The sequence below is a fragment of the Pipistrellus hanaki genome, assembly GCF_964339955.1.
Source record: "Pipistrellus hanaki genome assembly, chromosome: 4".
Classification (NCBI taxonomy): domain Eukaryota; kingdom Metazoa; phylum Chordata; class Mammalia; order Chiroptera; family Vespertilionidae; genus Pipistrellus; species Pipistrellus hanaki.
Window position 1 is genome coordinate 38,201,936 of NC_140506.1, and position 18,449 is coordinate 38,220,384.

At 37.8% G+C, this 18,449-nt stretch overlaps 3 protein-coding genes across 7 annotated transcripts in view; 2 read left to right on the forward strand and 1 right to left on the reverse strand.

Annotated features, from left to right (window-relative positions):
• The window catches only part of TENT2 (terminal nucleotidyltransferase 2), a 46,131-nt gene extending 36,700 nt beyond the window's left edge, over positions 1-9,431 (forward strand). For 4 of the 5 annotated variants that reach the window (XM_084881314.1, XM_084881317.1, XM_084881316.1 and 1 more), the window contains 3 exons: positions 4,464-4,555; positions 6,101-6,180; positions 7,999-9,431. In XM_084881314.1, coding sequence (XP_084737440.1) covers positions 4,464-4,555; positions 6,101-6,180; positions 7,999-8,073 — 247 coding nt within the window. In that variant the 3' untranslated portion in view covers positions 8,074-9,431. Of the gene's footprint in view, positions 1-4,463; positions 4,556-6,100; positions 7,364-7,605 lie in introns of all 5 variants that reach the window. The other variant, XR_014794822.1, reaches the window with a different exon arrangement.
• The window catches only part of HOMER1 (homer scaffold protein 1), a gene marked incomplete at its 5' end in the record, with an annotated part of 446,553 nt that overhangs the window by 176,303 nt on the left and 251,801 nt on the right, over positions 1-18,449 (reverse strand). The window lies entirely within an intron of this gene.
• The window catches only part of CMYA5 (cardiomyopathy associated 5), an 84,682-nt gene continuing 76,655 nt past the window's right edge, over positions 10,423-18,449 (forward strand). The window contains exon 1 of the mRNA XM_084881298.1: positions 10,423-10,756. Coding sequence (XP_084737424.1) covers positions 10,620-10,756 — 137 coding nt within the window. The 5' untranslated portion in view covers positions 10,423-10,619. The remainder of the gene's footprint in view (positions 10,757-18,449) is intronic.

Below are 18,449 nucleotides of genomic sequence, written 5' to 3' on the forward strand. Positions count from 1 at the left end.
TATTATACTTCGAGGATTATTTTCAATGATTAAGCTTCACAATATGCAATATTTTCTCAAACATTTAACATAGAAATTAGTCAGTTTTTCAGAAACAAATGCCATACTGAATCCACAATTATATTTGTTCTAGAGGCACCAGTGCACAAAATTCTTGAATGGGAGGGCATGTCCCTTAGCCCAGTCTTTATCCTCTCCAATCCAGAACCCCTCAGGGGATGTCGGGCCTAAATCGGCAGTCAGACATCCCACTCATAATCCAGGACCACTGCCTCCTAACCCCTTGCCTGCCTGCCTGCCTGACTGACTGACTGCACTTAACTGCCTTTGCCTGCTGGTCTGATCGCCCCTAACTGCTCCCCTCCCAGCATGCTTACCCCCTAACTGCTCCCCCCTGCCGACCTGATTGCCCCTAACTGCCCTCCCCTGCCTGCCTGATCGCCCCCTGCCTTGGCCCCGCCAAGGAGTCCCGAAGGAGTCCCGAAGATGTCTGGTCTAATTTGCATATTACCCTTTTATTAGTATAGAATTAGCATAATATCCTTTTATTAGTATATTAGGTATAGTAATAATTAATGTCGTTTTCTAATACTTTTTTAAATCGAATTTATTTAAACAATACAACAAAATTTAATCAACAGTATAGTTGCCGTTGTTTTCTACTACTTGTGCCCAACGCTCAGGAAGCATTTTAATCCCTCTGTTGTAAAATTCTTGTGATTTTGATGCAAAAAATTCGGTCAATGCATTTTTGAGGCATTCTTCATTATTAAATTTTTTTCCAAGAAGAAAGTTTTGCAAAGAACGAAACAAATGGTAATCGGAAGGGGCAATATCAGGAGAATATGCAGGTTGAGGGAGAATTTCCCATTCCAACTGGCGCAGTTTTTCAGCAGTGATTCTTTCAGTATGCGGTCGTGCGTTATCGTGGTGAAGAATTACACCCTTCCGATTAATCAGCACGGGTTCTTTTTCTCTTAAAGCTTGGGCTAACCTTTCCAATTGGGCACTATACACTGCACTTGTAATGGTTTGGTTAGATGGTAAAAGTTCATAATGAAGAATTTCTTTAAAATTCCACCAAACACACAACATCACTTTTTTCGCATGCAAGTCAGGTTTTGGCGTGGGCTGCGGAGCATTTTTGTCCAACCATTGAGGCCGCCTTTTCAAATTAACATACAACAACCCATTCTTCATCTCCGGTAACAATTTGCTCTAAAAACGGCAAACAGTTTTGACGAGAGAGGAGCGAACTGCAAATTGTGACTCTTTGATTACGGTTATTGTCGGTCAACTCATGAGGAACCCATTTTCCAAACTTTTGGACTTTGCCAAGTGCACGCAACTGATTGGAAATTGTTTTTTGTGAACAATTTAAAGTTGTCGCAAGCTCTTGTTGGGTAATTTGAGGATTTTGCACCAAAAGAGCTTGAAGAGCTTCTTGATCAAAATTGGACACACGGCCTCGACCACTCTTGTCATCTAACGAAAAATTTCCCTCGCGAAATTTCTCAAACCAACGCTGGCATTTTCTGGCGCTAACTGCATCTTGACCAAGAGCACTACAGATGTTTTTTGCAGCCTCACTTGCTTTTCTTCCTAATTGGAACTCGTAAAGCATGCAGTGCCGAATATGCTCTTCATCCGCCATCTTCTTAGCTCTAGTTTTGCAACAAAAACCAAACCAAACACAAACTTTTTCAAGCAAAACTTGTTAATTGCACTTCACACGTTCTGTAGATACCACGTGTTTGAAGGTTATGTCAATACAAGTCAACGCCAAGCAAGATTTTAAACGAATGTTTTTAAATGACATTAATTATTACTAGACCCGATAGATGGTTTCTCTGTCTAATAAATATAGAAAGAGTAGGGCAAGTGTTGGATCTGGAAAGTCCCAAAACCATGGTCTTTTCTTACTGAAATGATGGAGAAAGCTAGATAGCACTGTAAAAAATATATCAAGTATTCCCCAAACTCATTTTCTCTTGTATACAGACTGAGTAGTCATAAGTGTTAAAATAACTCTAGAAAAAAAAGAAAATACTTCTTATACAAACTATTATAATTGTAAAGAAATCAAAAGAAACAACAATGTGATGCTAATACATTACTAAAGTTTGGACAGTTTGTCTTCAGACATACAGATCAAATTATTTTACTTGAATAAAACTTCATTATTAGCTGCTATATCTATATGTAGTAATACATATTTTCACAGTGTATTAATGTTTTCATAGAGTATTAATTTTGTTTTCTGAACCAGCATCTATTATACTTGCTTCTTTTGGAAAATTTCAGAATTTTCTCCCAAATCATACAAATTGATATGGAACTGAACACAAATTACTGACTGAATCAGAAAATAACACAAGGTGATTAATTCTTAAATTAAAAATTCTTAGTGAGGTATTAATAATGAATATATTGGGTCGGCAGCTAAGTAATTGCGGATTTTTTAAAGAAAATCAAAGACAATTTTTTCATGGAACTAAATAACTTTATTCTGTAATGTATTGCCCATTTTGATCAATGACCTTTTGCCATCTTTCAGGCAGCATCATAATCCCACTTTCAAAAAACTTCTGGTTTTTATTAGCAAAAAACTGAATCAGGTACGATTTGACATCATCATCATTATTGAAATTTTTACCATTCAAGGAGTTTTGTAAAGATCGAAACAAAAAGTAATCAGATGGTGCAAGGTCAGGACTATATGGTGGATGTGGCAAAACATCCCAACCAAGCTCCATTAATTTTTGCCGAGTGACCAAAGATGTGTGTGGCCTTGCATTGTCATGATGGAATACAACACCTTTTCGATTTGTCAATTCGGGCCGCTTTTCTTCAACTGCATTGTTTAATTTCGTTAGTTGTTCAATGTAGACATCAGAATTGATCGTTCGGTTGGGTGGTAAGAGTTCAAAGTAGACAATTCCTTTGTAATCCCACCAAACTGATAACAAAACCTTCTTTTGATGAATATCAGCTTTTGATGTTGTTTGAGTTGGTTCACCTGGCCTGCTCCACGATCTTTTCCGCTTGATATTGTTGTAAACAACCCATTTTTCATCGCCAGTTATCAGTCGTTTTAAAAATGGATCATTTTCATTACGTTTCTTGAGCAAATCGCAGCTGCTAATGCGTTGCGTTAACTGTGATTCTTTAATTTCGTGAGGAACCCATGTATCGAGTTTTAAAGCATAGCCAAGTTGTTTTAAGTGATTTTCAATGCATGTTTGTGATACATGAAGCTTCTCTGCAATCTCACGTGTTGTACTGTGACAGTCCGTATTGATTATTGCTTTGATTAGGGCGTCATCAACTTCAACTGGACGACCAGAGCGTTTTTCATCTTTGAGTGAAAAATCACCAGAACGAAATTTGGCAAACCAATTTTGACACTGCCGTTCTTTTAAGGCTTCGTCACCATAAACAGCACATAACTTTTTATGAGCTTGCGATGCGTTTTTCCCTTTGAGGAAATAAAAAAGCAAAATATGATGAAAATGTTCCTTTTGATTTTCCATTTTTTAACGAACGCCAAACGAAAACTACAAAACAGATCAAAAAACTTTTTTTACTGATTAACAGCTGAATAGCCAACTATCAAATAACAAAATGTGTTTTACATTTGTACTACGTCTGCAAACCTAAAAATTCAACTGAAGCCATATGTGTGTGAAACCCGCAATTACTTAGTTGCCGACCCAATAATTTTTTATATTTTTTGCTTACCCATTTTTTATTTTTTTAAAATATTTTTATTGATTTTAGAGAGGAATAGAAAGAAACATCAGTGATGAGAGAGAATCATTGATTGGCTGTCTCCTGCACACCCCCTACTGGGGATTGAGCCTGCAACCCAGGCATATTTTTGGCCAGAACTGAACCTGAGACCCTTCAATCCACAGGCCAATGCTCTACCCACTGAGCCAAACCAGCTAGGGCTACACATTCTTTTTTTTAGATTCTGAGGATATGTTTTTTATTTTAGAGAGTGAGGAAAAGAGAGAGAAACATGGATGTGAGAGAGAAACATTTTATCAGTACCTCCTATATGCATCCCAACTAGGTATGTGTCCTGACTGGGAATCGAATTAGCAATCTTTTGGTGTATTGGGCGATACTTCAACCAACTGAGCCATGGGTTTCTTTTTTTTTTTTTTTTTTATATTGCTTAATTTATACAATAATTATTAAATACCTAATTTGTGCTAAACAACTAGTGAACAAAATACAGAAATAATTTAATATATTGGAGACACTATTAACAATAACTAAGCAAATTGTTAGACTGTAGTGCTATGGAGAAAAAAGTAGAGAAACAGAAATAGGGATTGTGTTGCTGAGGGTAGAGGCAAGTTTCAGTATTCTTTAAGACAATCAGAGGAGGCCTTACTAATATAATAATAAAAGGGAAATTAAAACAGTTAACATCATTAATGTTTTTCTTATAGCTGGAACAGTCAAATGATTTCAGTTCGTGAAGCCAAAGCCATTCCCAGGCCTGATGGTATTGAATGGAGAAATAAATACATCTGTATAGAAGGTAGCTTTCCCACTACTCTCTGTCATTCAGTTATCATCATGGTACTGAGAGAATTACTTGAATAATTTCAGCTTATATTATTATAAAATAACACATTTATATTCTGACGTGGTTTACAAGTCTTTTAGATATAAGATTTTAATTTAATATTTAAAAATAATTTAAAAACTTTTAATTGTAGAAAATAACAAACACGAATTTAGTTGGTAAGATTTGAGCAGTCTATGCATCTCTCCTGCTTATAATTGATGTAAACGTTATACTTATATTGAAATAAAATCAGTTATTTTATACTGATTCTTAAACACAAGCTAGATTTTTATGAATAGAAATTGATTTTACTTTAAAAATTAAATGCTGAGATATTTTGTAATTATATTCTGAAATTAATTTATATATAGTTTACTATCACTGATTCAAAGAAACACTGACTGTTGTAAAGTGCTATGTGTGATGTGACCTGATAGTTTGGTGAATGGCATTATCCTGTTGAAGGAAACAGTACTGTAACAGTAAATTTCTTTTTATAAAAGCCTTTCTAAGCAATAAAAAACACACAAACAAAAGGAGCTTTTAAAATGATGGGCCTGCCTGCTTAGATTGCGTTACCAATGTAAAGTGAACCTCTCCATTGGATTTCACCTTCTTTCCAGGTCTCAGCTTTAAGGCACACACAGTTCTTATCAATACTCTTGGCTTCATCCTATTGCCTCTCCTAAGAACTTTCCCCCCTCTTTTTTATTGCCAAAATTTATTTCAGTATCCCATCTGTTAGCCTTCTTTTCTCACTATTATCTTCAGTTTCCTTGTCCTTTCAATATTATAAAACATTTGTTGTCTGTATATATGGACTCTTCCTTCTTGTGGGTGAAGTGCAAAGTAATGTTCTGTTCTCTAAAACTCTTCATTTTCTTCCTGTCTTCTCTACTTGCTATCATTTCTCTCTTTCACTGCCTAATTTCTCATACAAGTTACTCTGTTCTCACTGTATCTAAACCATCCACTCACACCATAACTCTCTGCACTGTCTTCTAGCCTCACAATGTTTAGACTTACTTTCAAAGGGATTGACCTTTCTCTTGCTTGACAAATCAGTGGTTTTTTAAATTTAAATTACATTTAAAATTATCTTTCTGTGATGTTTAACATTAACCACTTCTCTCAGATACAATGCTTTATTCTTTTTGATAACTTTAATTCTTTAACTTATTTTTATTTTCTTAAGGATAGGTAGGTTTTTGACACTCTAATTCTTTAGAAATCTTATCCACTTTTATGATTTAGATTTAACGTATTTAGGCTGATGACTTCATTTTTAGTTATCCTCTCACTTGAATTCTTTCTACTTTATTAGACAGTACATAGCTATATAAAACTTATGTTCAATATGCATAAATCTAATAAGATACTAGGTTGAGTTATATATAATTGCTATTTTCTAGGTAAAAAACTGTCAAATATTGACAATTTCATATAGTTCAACCAAATAAAAAACAAGCTCTCATTTTAATAATTTTTTGTTTATATGTGCATTTAACTTTTCAGAACCTTTTGATGGAACAAATACTGCCAGAGCTGTGCATGAAAAGCACAAGTTTGACATGATAAAGGATCAATTTTTAAAGGTAAACAGTATATTAGATTAAATCTTAAAAGCATTAGTAGACCAGTGTGCTTTGAAAATGAAATACATATGCACTAGTAATTGACAGAATAGCCCTAGTTTCTGTGTAGTGAAGCCATCAATGTGGCACAATAGGGAATTTATTACTTGAATTTAGATATATTTTTCTTTCAGAGAGATCTGGCTCTGTTTTTATTCATATGGCTTTCACTTTTGTGGAAATAAGCATTTCCATAGTGACTTATTAAACTCTCAAAATAAAACTAAAGCCTGGTGGACTTATTTGCCTCCTAAAATATGGAGAACTTATTAAAGCCTTAAAAGAAAACTTAATTATTTGTTCTTCATTTATTTTTATTGTTAAAAGTATTACAGATATCTCCCATCGCCCCTCATGATTTTTCTTTTGCATGCCCTAGCCTAACAGGAACTTGAGTCCCATTTTATCTTTGTTTATATTTTGAGAAGTTAAAAAAGTATATTTGTGTATATACACGCATTATGTATATAAACATACACATACACACACACACACACACACACACAATGTAGTTTATTCCTTAGCTCTTTAGTCACATTATGAATTTATTCATCAGTAATTTTGCTAGGTGGAGTATTAGTCCTCAAGGAATTCCACAGTACAATGTAGAAACACATTAGTAAAAATATGTACTATGAGGCATATAGGAGAAATGCTTCATAGAAGAAAAAGATCAGTGAACTGTGACGATCATTTTAGAGACATACCTTTTTATTATCAAGACATACAAGTGGACTTTATTTTGATAATTAAAAATGCAAGTGTATTATATTACAAACTTTTCTTCAAATTAGGTCCTTCAATTATCAACCACTCTAGAAAATTTAAATGAATGTAATTCTGCAGGAAAAAACAGATATTCCAGAGGGAATATTTTTGGCAGTTTAATTGATAACTCAAAAAACAGTTTTGCTTACATAGCTATTCTTATTGATGGATGAACTTCCTTCAGTTTTTTGTTTATTTGTTTGTTATTTCTCACCCGAGGATATTTTTCCATTGATTTTTAGAGAGAGTGAATTCTTTTTTACTAATTCAACTTACTTGTCTTTTCTAGATTCATGTAAAAAGTGTTTTTTAATAGATTTACTGTCACCTTCATAAATACTATTTTTAATTGAAAAGCTTACTAGATGCTAAATCAGTGTTTCCCAAACTTCTCTCATGATGAGAATCACCTGGTGGAGTTGTTAAAATACAGATTCCTGAATCTCAACTAAGAAGTGCTAAACTAGAATTTCTGGGAACATATAGGTAAAATTGTATACTTAACTTAGTGCTCTAAGACAGAGCACTTCTTAGTTGAGATTCAGGAATCTGTATTTTAACAACTCCACCAGGTGATTCTCATCATAAGAGAAGTTTGGGAAACACTGTGCTAAATAGTCCATCAGATAATTTAAGTAGTCTTCCCTTATTCTTTCAAACTCAAAGGTTTTGTTCTAATTACTTTGTACCATGCTGCTTTAGATGAAATTATTTAAATCTGTGAATAAATGTGAACATTGTCAATTGTGTCTTTTTGTACCAGTTATATGTCCATTTCTTTATTAACTGAAGCCACACAGGTATTGATTTTTTTAGGTAATACTCTTTTCTAATGACAGAAACAATTCTTGTACTGTGTTAAAAACTTGGTAGATAAAAACAAGGAAGAAAAAAAAGCACCCAAAATTTTACTACTTTTAAAGAACTATTAACACTCAAGTAACTTTCCTTTTAGTATTTGTTCTGCACATACTTTAGTTTTTAAAAATGATTTTTTTTTTTCTCTCACAGTCATGGCACAGATTGAGAAACAAAAAAGATTTGAACAGTATACTACCTTTAAGAGCTGCTGTCCTGAAAAGATGACTGGCCTCTATTACTTAATAAGTTCTTCTGATAAATAAAGAACAATAGTAATACCATAATGCATTTTGTTTACCTCCATCATAGTTTGTTTTCATTGTTCTTGTTTTCATGTTTTATTTTTAAAAGGACATACTTCTATAAAGATTGCATATTTTATTATAACATTTCCTAATAAAAACCCTTTGATTTAAAGATGTATTTTTGAAAATGTTTACATTGATGATTAGTGATATTATGGCATGAATTTTCAGGTGATCAGATAAAATATTTTTTGGGAGACTACCTGAACAAATAAAAGGTTTTTGATATAACTTCAGTTAATTGTACCACGTGCTAATACTGAAAAGATTTGTGGAATTTTGGAACGTATAATCTACAGTAGATAGTTTATTACCTGTCCTAGTAAAGTGAAGAGTCAAGTCAGTTATTCAGTTACTTGAAGCAAAATGAAATCTTTTATTTCAGTGAAATCACTGCAGAGGCATGAAATACTGGACAGTTGCCTTAAGTCTTCGCTTGAGTCCAGGATAGAGGCTACATGTGTGTCTGTATTAGCATTTCATTAGTACCTCAGATGCTTTTGATGTACTTGAGATTGCTTTCAATTTTTTGTGACAACAGTACATTTTGCACTGTAGTATTATGAGCACTAACTCTGTATTGAACAGCAGTTAGTGAATTGTTTTAAAAAAATCAATTCATTGTAGACATTTGAAAAGATCAAGTCCCCTACGCTTTATGGTAGCTTAGTGCAATATGCATTTTAGCTTTACTTCCCATTTTGTGCTTTTATTTTCCATGTGACATGAAACAACAAAACTGAAAGCTCAAAGTTGAGATTATAACCTATTGATCTATCAGATTTTTTTCTGTGTGCAATTATAGGATTGTAATCAACTGGAATTTTTAGGCAGTAAGTCCCTCATGAAATGTTTTAGGGTAAGACATAAAATCATTATAAATAAAAGCTTAATGTTTGTAAAGATACTTTTTTAGTGTTTCTTTTCCACATGAAGAAGTATTGGTGGCTGCTGAAAAAGCTACAGTGTTTATTAAGGTTGTTTGGGGTTGTGTAAATATTTGTAAAGTGGCTAATGCCTGTACATTTAAATCTGAAAAGTAATCTTTGAAATAGTTTTAACTTTTTCAAAAAGACTACAACTTCTTTTAGACCTGCTGTAGCACAGTTTGTACCTCTAATATATTTGGGGGTTTTGTTTTTGTTTTGTTTTTTTGCAGACGAATCCAAATGCTAAGACTTGCTTTTCTTTGACTCGTAAAAGGTGCATATTTTCATTTTCTTCTTTAAGTTTAAAGTTTTGTATTATGTCAAATGCAATAAAGTTTATATATGGAAATTGTTGATGTGTTTTTGTGTGTGTTTGTGAGTCTTGAGATTGAGGCTGTAGCAATCATCTGGAGCTGAACTGAATTCAGTTGTGCTTGATTATTTAGATTATATAGAGGGTTTAGAATCAGGTTCTTTCATTGTTAAGCCAACTAACTACATCAACACCCTATTTCTCTGGTATTACTAGGAATGAAGCTTTCAACACAGACGAGTTTTTTAGATTATTGATATTTAACACTTTTAAAGCAATTATGCTTTATATATTCCCTTTCTTGGAAATTTAAAAAAAAATGTATTATACACTGTGCAAGTCTTTTTATCAGAATGTGTTGAGCATAATAAATATTATAGTGACTTGAGTAATCATTATAAACAGTAGTTACAGTATTGTACAGTAACTGCAGCTCTCAGGGATCGGTAAGTATTTAGGGTGTTCTTCCTCTGACATTTCCAAATAAAGTTCCACCCCAAATTCATTATGGTATGGACTCCTTCTCTGGCACTTTTCTCATCTTTCAAAAGTGAGAAACTGAAAGATGAGGGAAAACACACACAGCTCATTTTACTGTTGCTTCTTTCGCCTGTTTTGTTGAAAAATAGATCAATGAATAAACTTTCACTCAATTCAAAATCTATAAACTTATGCCTAAATTCTCCATGGATCACTGGAGTAGCCCTGAGACCCGAGCTAGCCTGCTACTCCCTCCCCTCCGCAGAAAATCAGCATTGCAAGGTGAAGTTGTGAAGGATCATGAGACAGGCCTGAACTAAGGTCCCTTGCTTAGTAAGGAGTACTTCTTAGGTTGGGATTAAGCGTAGCTTGGCTGGAAAAGCCTACCAAACGCACTCTAGAGGAAAGAGGTGGGTCTGGGCGCCTTTCCTCCTCCACCTGTTGCTGCCCAGGAGCCTGCGCCCCCGCCCCCGAGCGGTGGGCGATGTTAGTGCCCGTAGGGCCGCCAGGGATCCGCCTGGAGGGCGCGGGGAGGGGGAGGGGGGTTGGCAGACACGCGGGAAGAGGAGAAGCCGAGGCCTGGCCCCCGGACGCTCGGCGGCAGAACTTTTGACGCCTTCTATTTAAAGGCGCGGGCCGTGCCCGCCCCCGAGCCGGGAACCCGAGCCGCCCTGCGGGCCGCGGGCGCAGTCAGGGGGAACACCAGGCGCGGCGGCGGCTCCGGCTCCGGCTCCGGCTCCGGCGATGGCGAGCAGCGACAGCAACCACGAGAGCGTCCTCGGCTCCGACGGGGACGAGGAGGCCACTCGGGAGCTGGAGAGCGAGGAGGAGTCCGAGGGCGAGGAGGGCGAGACGGAGTCCGAGGAGGAGCCGGACTCCAGGTAGCGTGTGCGCCTTCCCGGCCTGGAGGGGCGGGCGCCGGGGCAGGTGCTGCAGGTGCTTCGCGGCGCAGCTCCAGCCTGCCTGCTCCGCTTCCTAATCGCTTCAGCTCACTCCGCTCCAGCTAAGTGCTTTCCCTCTGGGGCGCTGCCTTGGTGAGAACTTAGAGGTGAAGGTGTCTCCTGTCAGTTGGAGTGACAGGCCCGCCTGCAGCTGCAAAGTTCATCCCTTCCACACCCGCCCTGCTCCCCCATCCCTGCCCCCTCTCCTCCCAGCCCAGCTCCTTGGCACGTGCAGCTCTGGTTTATTCCTGGGAATTTACTTCGGGGCCTGCCCAACTGCAGAGTGTGCTGAAACTCCGAGACTTTTGGCCTCAGGCACAGGAACGGTCTTGAAAGCCTGAGCTAGAGAAGGGGGTTTGGGGCCGGAGTGGGGGGTGTGGAGGGTGAGGGTGGCGGTCTCTTGGATGGCTCATATTGGGATAGGTTGCTACAAGGGAACTTGATTTTGGTACAAAGGCCCATAAATTCTTTGGAGGAAAGAAGCATGAGTTTCAGCAACCCTCGTTCTTAATTTCTTCCTCTTACCCGCCTCCCCCTGCCCCCCCCCCCCCCCCCCGCAGTGGTCCCAAATATCAACGTTTCAATGAATGTGAATGCAGTTAGATAATACTATATAAAACTATGGTTTTCCCTCCACTTAGATCTTCCTCTTCCCTCCCTTCATAGGGATCCTAAAATGAGATAAGTAGAAATCATCTTCTCTCTATTTAGATTTATTTCTACTTTTACATGCTCTATTTGGGTATGGGGTGGCTTCTTTTTTTTGTTTTGTTTTTGTCAGTGATGTTTCTATCTATTTCTATTAATATCAATAGAGAGGCCTACTTTGTAGGTGACAGATTATGTTCAACATTTCAGAATGCCCATCTTATCCAAAGTTAAAAAGTATTGCCTAACCGAAGCCAATAGAGCTGGCGTTGAAATAGCCCTAAACTGGCATTGATTAGGGTGAATGGCCTGTCAGTTACGTTTGGTATGTGGGTCATATATTTACCGATCAGCTGCCAAGTGGGAAGCTGGCACAGCCCCTGTCCTCTAGGACTTTATGAGAAAAATTAGAGAGCAATATGGAAAGTGTGATACTATGTATTAAATAAGTGAGAGGGCGGGGAGGACAGACCAGGGTCGGTGGAAGGTATAGAGCTGTGACTGCCTCGACAAGTGGGCCTTCCCTGGGCGCTTTACAGAATGGCAGGAGGTGCAGAAAAGAAAAGCAGAAGAGAGAGCACCTGGAGGAAATGGAACAGGAACAGGGAATGTTGAGAAGGGAGATCTGTCAACCCCAGACTTTTTAACCTTTTCCCCTTAATGATGCCTCTGATCCTATGTCCTTGTCCACCCATAATTTACTCGCCCCATCACTGAGGATCTGAAACCTCATTTCCCCAAAATGTGAGCAGCTGAGAGTGATTCAAAGCACCACTTTGGTGTTGCATTGCCCTTTTTCAAAGGGCGAACTCTTCAGGTAAAGACATGCTTTATCTGCTCTGACTACAGGTGGTAAGGTGGACACTAGCACAAGAACCAGAATGAATAGAGCGGAGGGGAACATGACGGAATATGTAGGTGGTGGTAGAGGCCTTGAAAACCATCACATTAACAAAACAAAAAACAAACAACAACAAAAAATTGGCCGGAACCGGTTTGGCTCAATGGATAGAGCGTCGGCTTGGGGAATGAGGGGTCCTGGGTTCGATTCCGATCAAGGGCATGTACCTTGGTTGCGGACATATCCCCGGTGGGGGGTGTGCAAGAGGCAGCTGATCGATGACTCTCTCTCATCGATGTTTCTGGCTCTCTCTCTCTCTTCCTTCCTCTCTGTACAAAATCAATAAAAATATTTTTTAAAAATAAATAAATAAATAAAATTGGATTCAGTGACATTAGTAACAAGAAATAAGTGAACTGAACAGGATTTAGAAGATCAGGCTAATGTTATTGGAAACTTAGACATAGGCAGGTTGGAAAGCTGGGTTTGGGGAGGGCTCAGATCAGAGAATCAGTAAGAGAGAGAAAGAAAGGAATTGAACCACTGTGGGGCAAAGGGGATGGGGTTGGTAGCTATAGCTAGAGATAGGGAGATGTCAGTAGGAAGGAACTTCTAGGAGAACTGAGAGACCCCAAATTTCTCTCACTTCCAAGTGTTGTCAGAAATCAAACTGATTTGTTGCGTGTGAGTTTACAAATGTAGCCTAGAAGTTCTTACTTTTGAGACTAGATGTGAGAACTTTGCGTATTCTCTCATCTATTGCAGGCAAGAATGATGTCCTGATGTCTCCACCACCAAAGTTTTACAATTTATAAAAGGCCCATTTACTCTGTGCCAGTTTCAGTGCTGTGTTTGCATATGCTTTCTCATTTTAAACACCGTCAGCACTCTAGGAGGTGGTTGTCTGGTTACAGATGAGGAAACTGAGGCTTTATACAATTTACTGAGCATATAAGGCAAGTAAATCTAAGGACCAGGATGTGAGCCTGGGTCTGTTTACTCCAAGCTGTGTATAGACTTTCACTGATTCTCTTCCTCATGGAAGGTGAAACTTGAATGACTCCAACTAATTTCTACATTGAAAGGTTATTAGAGGGAAAGGCTTTATCTCTTTGAATACTCGTGGGAGTTTTCCCCCTTCTGTAATGGAAAAGTTGTCTCCGCATATTCTCAAAGGTCAATCATTCTCAGAAGTTGAATTACAAACTGATTACATTGAGAGAAACATAAAAGTAAATAATGAAAGTAGCCTAAGTAATAACAGAAAGATTAATTATTGTATCTATTTGATGTGATATTAAGCCATTTTTATTTTTTTTAATATATTTTTAAAATATATTTTATTGATTTTTTACAGAGAGGAGGAGAGAGGGATAGAGAGCTAGAAACGTCTATGAGAGAGAAACATTGACCAGCTGCTTCCTGCACGCCCCCCACTGGGGATGTGCCCGCAACCAATGTATTGAATACATGCCCCTGACCGGAATCTAACCTGGGACCCTTCAGTCCGCAGACCGACGCTCTACCACTGAGCCAAACCGGTTTCGGCTGATGTGATATGAAGCCATTTTTAAATGCTATTTATGAAGATTTCTAACAATATAAAAAATACATATATAGCATTTGAAAAATATTATATAAATTAAAATCATCTCACTGTAAAAAATAAAATGTGTTGGAAAAAAGTGTTAAAGGTTAATAAACATTAACGTAATTAAGATTATGCTAAACTTTATTAACCTTAATGTTTAGAAGGTTAATAGTGGTTGTTTTCTGAGTCATGGGATAATAGTTGACTAAAGTTTTTACTCTATCTGTATTTTTAAGGCTTTCTATAATAAACACATCATTTTATTATCAGAAAATATAAATTTTATGTTTAAAAATTCAAAAGGCACAAAGTATAATCTGCTTGTAAGTCTTTTTTATCTTATCACGAATAATATATATTAAATTTATCCAGAGCTACCTTTCTGAATCAAGGTGGGGAAAAATACCTTTAATTGCAAAAATTCTTTTCTAGTGCAGGAAAGCTCACCGTTACAAATGCCAGTACTTACATTGGATCAGAGGAATGTCTTTCTGATGTGTTATTCAGCAATGAGTGTGATACATGGCACGAAGAGCCCTGAGTGTGAATCCTATTAGCCATTCATTCTGCATTGGGCAAACTCCCTGTCCTTCTGAACCCCAGTTTTGTTATCTGTAAAATGATAGTAATACCTCTAATTCATAAGGTTGTCTTAAGATTAAACAAACTCTGTGAACATGTGTAAGCATGCTTGGCCTTTAGTAGGTTCCCATTAAATTTTAGTTTTTTATATCCCTTCAGATGACTCATTGGCAGCAAAGCTTTACCTTCTGCCTACCATTCATCAGTGAAGGAAGAGGGGTGGTCCCAGTTTTCAATAAGTGTAATGATTCTGTTCCACTTTGGCTTTCCTGTATTCATTCACTCACTATAACATGTTTTGGAATGCCTACTAATTGCCATGGACCATGCCAGGTGCTGGGGATAAAATAATAGCTAAGAATCCATAAATGTCCTCTGAGTGTTCACATTCTAGGTGGAGAAATATAAAAACATAAAATGTCATTAACTGTTATGATATTTGAGGAAGAAAGTGCTGGGATCATCCTTCCTGGATTCAGGCTAATGTTTGTTAATTTATTCACTCAACAGCTACTCATTGAACCCCTACTATGTGCCAGGTACTTTCTAGGCACAAAGGAAACAGCAGTGAACAAAATGAACGAAGTTCCTGCCCTCCTGGGAGTGACTTCCCAGTTTGAGGAGACAACCAAAACACATATGTAACGTGTTAGGTGGCAATAAGAGATATGAGGACAAACACAGCAGGATAAGGGTTTTGCTGTTTTGGACAAGGTGGTGAGGAAAGCCTCCCTGGTGAAGTGACATTGGAGTAGAGGCTTAAGGAATGATTGTATTAGGCAAAGGGAAGAGCTGGTGTAAGGGCACTGGGGCAGGAATGTGTGTGGTGTGTCTGAGGAACACAAGGAGTCGGGTTGCTGGAGCAGAGTAGGTAAATAAGGGGGAGAGTGATGGGAGGTGAGTCGAGGGAATAATTAGGTTGCAGATCATGTAGGGCTTTGTAGACCAAGGTAAGGACTTCAAGCTTTATTCTGAGTAAAATAGGAAGCTGTGTTCTATCTACCATACCACTCAGGGTTTTAAGAAACAAACAAACAAACAAAAAGTATGGTGACTGCAGTGTTCCTTTAAATAGTGAGCATATACAGTCATATATTCATTCAACTAACATTTATTGAATACCCACTATGTGCCAAATACTGGGCTGAATGTTTCAAATTCATGACCTTCTTAATGGGGGGAGATATGTACACAGATACTCACTGGTTTTGGGATTTTTTTCTTTTCTGATTGTAGACCAATGAAGCCTGATTCTTTTAATCTTTTCCATAGGTCACTTAGAAATGTTTCAGTATTTTTGTTTTGGATCATTTTCTGTTGGTCAATTTTCATTTCTCTATTTAAGCACAGAGGATTTTGCCACAACAGAACCAAGACTTAAGATCACTTTCAATTGCGGCTTTGTCAGTGCTTGTAAAAAATAAGTCTGTCTAAGCTGATAGAACTAAAATTATTAGTGACATTTACATTTAACTAATCATTGTAGAAAACATTTTGGAAGGTAAAGGGAATTTGTAAATTGTTTTTGTTATCAGTACAGAGCATTCTGTCTCCATATATCTATTTATATGTCTCCCCTGGCTGTGCTTATCTAAGTGTTTGGACAAATGTGTTATCTGAGCCCTCTTTTAAGGTCAGTAGAAAGAGCTGAGACGGGATGAGTGACTGCTCAGGATGCCAGAGACTGGGGGAGGAGAGGATGAAACAGAGGCACTTGTAGCCAGAAATTGGAGAGCTATTTAAGTGTTGGCTGCATGGGTATTACAGGCCCTTGAGAATTTGTTTCAATATAGGTGAATGCAGTAAGATTTGGAATTATTTTTTTCTTTAAAACAGCATCCCTAGTAAAGTGTGGAACATATTGACTAATAAATGTTGCCCCCCCCACCAGAAGTCTTATATTCCTTGGATATTCTAAACCTACTCTTAGTAAATGCCTTGACTCAGTTCAGACAAGGTAACCAAATTCCCCTTTCTATCAAAAATTAGAGACTCAGGTACAAGAGACTGGATGTGGTTTGTACCTGAAATAGTAAGTCTTTGGTTTAGTCCACCATTATCCAATAAAAATAAAATGTGAGCCACATTTGTAACTTTAGATTTTCTAATTGTCATTTTTTTAAAAAAGGTAAAAAGTGAAATTAATTTTAGTATTTAATCCACTATCCAAAGTATTTCAATATGTAATCAATATAAAAAATATTCATGCTGTATTTTATATTTTTATGTCAAGTCTTTGAAATTTGATGTGTATTTTACACTTGCAGCACATCTAAATTCCTCCCATTGAGCTACATTTCAAGTACTCTGTAGCTACATGTGGCTAGTGGTTACCATGTAGGCCTGATAATACCTAGAAATTCATTAGCTTTCCTGGAATCCATTGACAATGAGTTCTATGTGTTGGCCCCATGCTAGGCACCAGGAACATAAAGGTGATTGGATAGCACAATTGCTTCTCTTAAGGAACAATTGTGCACAGTCAGGTGAGGGGAAGCATTTAACCCCAACATAATGTCATAAATGCTATACTAAGGGCATTAACAAAGGAACAGAGAAAAGACATGTATTCTTCTTAAAATGAGATTTAGTTTGTAGAGGTGGTACTATAGCTGGACACATCTATAATAATCTATAATAATCTATAATAATAAAAGCATAATATGCTAATCAGACTGGACAGCTGAACATTCTTTCGGAATTCATTCCAGATGTCCTTCTGGACAAAGCTGCAGCAGTGGGGGCCAACGCAGAGGCAGTTAGGGGTGATGAGGCAGGCAGGCAGAGTGGTTAGGGGTGATCAGGCAGACATAAGAGCAGTTAGGGGCAATGAGGCAGGTAGGCAGGCGAGCAGTTAGGGGTGATCAGGCAAGCAGGCAGAGGCAGTTAGGGGCAATCAGACAAGCATGTAGGCAAGTGGTTAGGGATGATCAGGCAGGCAGGTGAGTGATTAGGAGCAATGAGGCAGGCAGACAAGTATTTAGGAGCAATGAGGCAGGCAGGCAGAGTGGTTAGGGGTGATCAGGCAGGCAGGCAGGCAGGTGAGCGATTAGGATCAATGGTCCCGGATTGTAAGAGGGATGTCTGACTGCTGGTTTAGGGGATCAAGCCTAAAGCAGCATTCGGACATCTGCTAAGGGGTCCCAGAATGTGAGAGGGTGCAAGCTGGGCTGAGGGACTCCCCCTCCCCCTGTTGTGCATGAATTTCATGTACTGGCCCTCTAGTGTGGTTAGATATTATTTTAGTTCTTGGTTCCAGTTCTTGTGCTACTTACTGCTGCTCTAAGCTTTCTTTTTTCTCATCCAGAATCACTCAGGATTTCCAGGACTGAGGACATTTGTAGAATGAATAAGTGAATGGATGAGTAAATGAACAAATGAATGACCAAGTGAATGTGAAGTCATCCATACTCCTGCAAGAAGCAAATTTAGTTGGGATGTTGAACCTGTTAATTAATTCTATCTATTAATTAGATAGAATTAATGCTGGTTAATTTAGATAGAATTAATGCTGGATTAATTCTATTAGATAGAATTAATGCTGGATAGGCCAACACAAACCAAAATGAGTGAGGTTATTGACCATTGGTTTACCAGAGATTGACAATGTCCAGTGACTCTGGAAACACTGTGGCTTAGAGGGGACAATGATAAATACTGAGGGATTATTCAGTTAGGGTCTCTGTAGTCATCGTTCCCACCTCTGTGACTTGCCAGAAAGCCTCTCCTAGACGGACCCTTGAGCCAGACCATAGATAGAAGGATAAGAATAGACTTTGCTTGTTGCTCAGAGAAAAGTCCTCTATTAGGCAACTTGGATGTGTTCAATTCCCAGATTCCACATGCTAATCCCATAAAGTCCAAGATATATGGGGAGATTAATTGATGCTGCTGCTCAGTCTACCAAACTCTGAATGCTTAAAGCCCTCCCATGGAACCACTATGTTTTCTTAGTTTGGGTATGCTTCTTT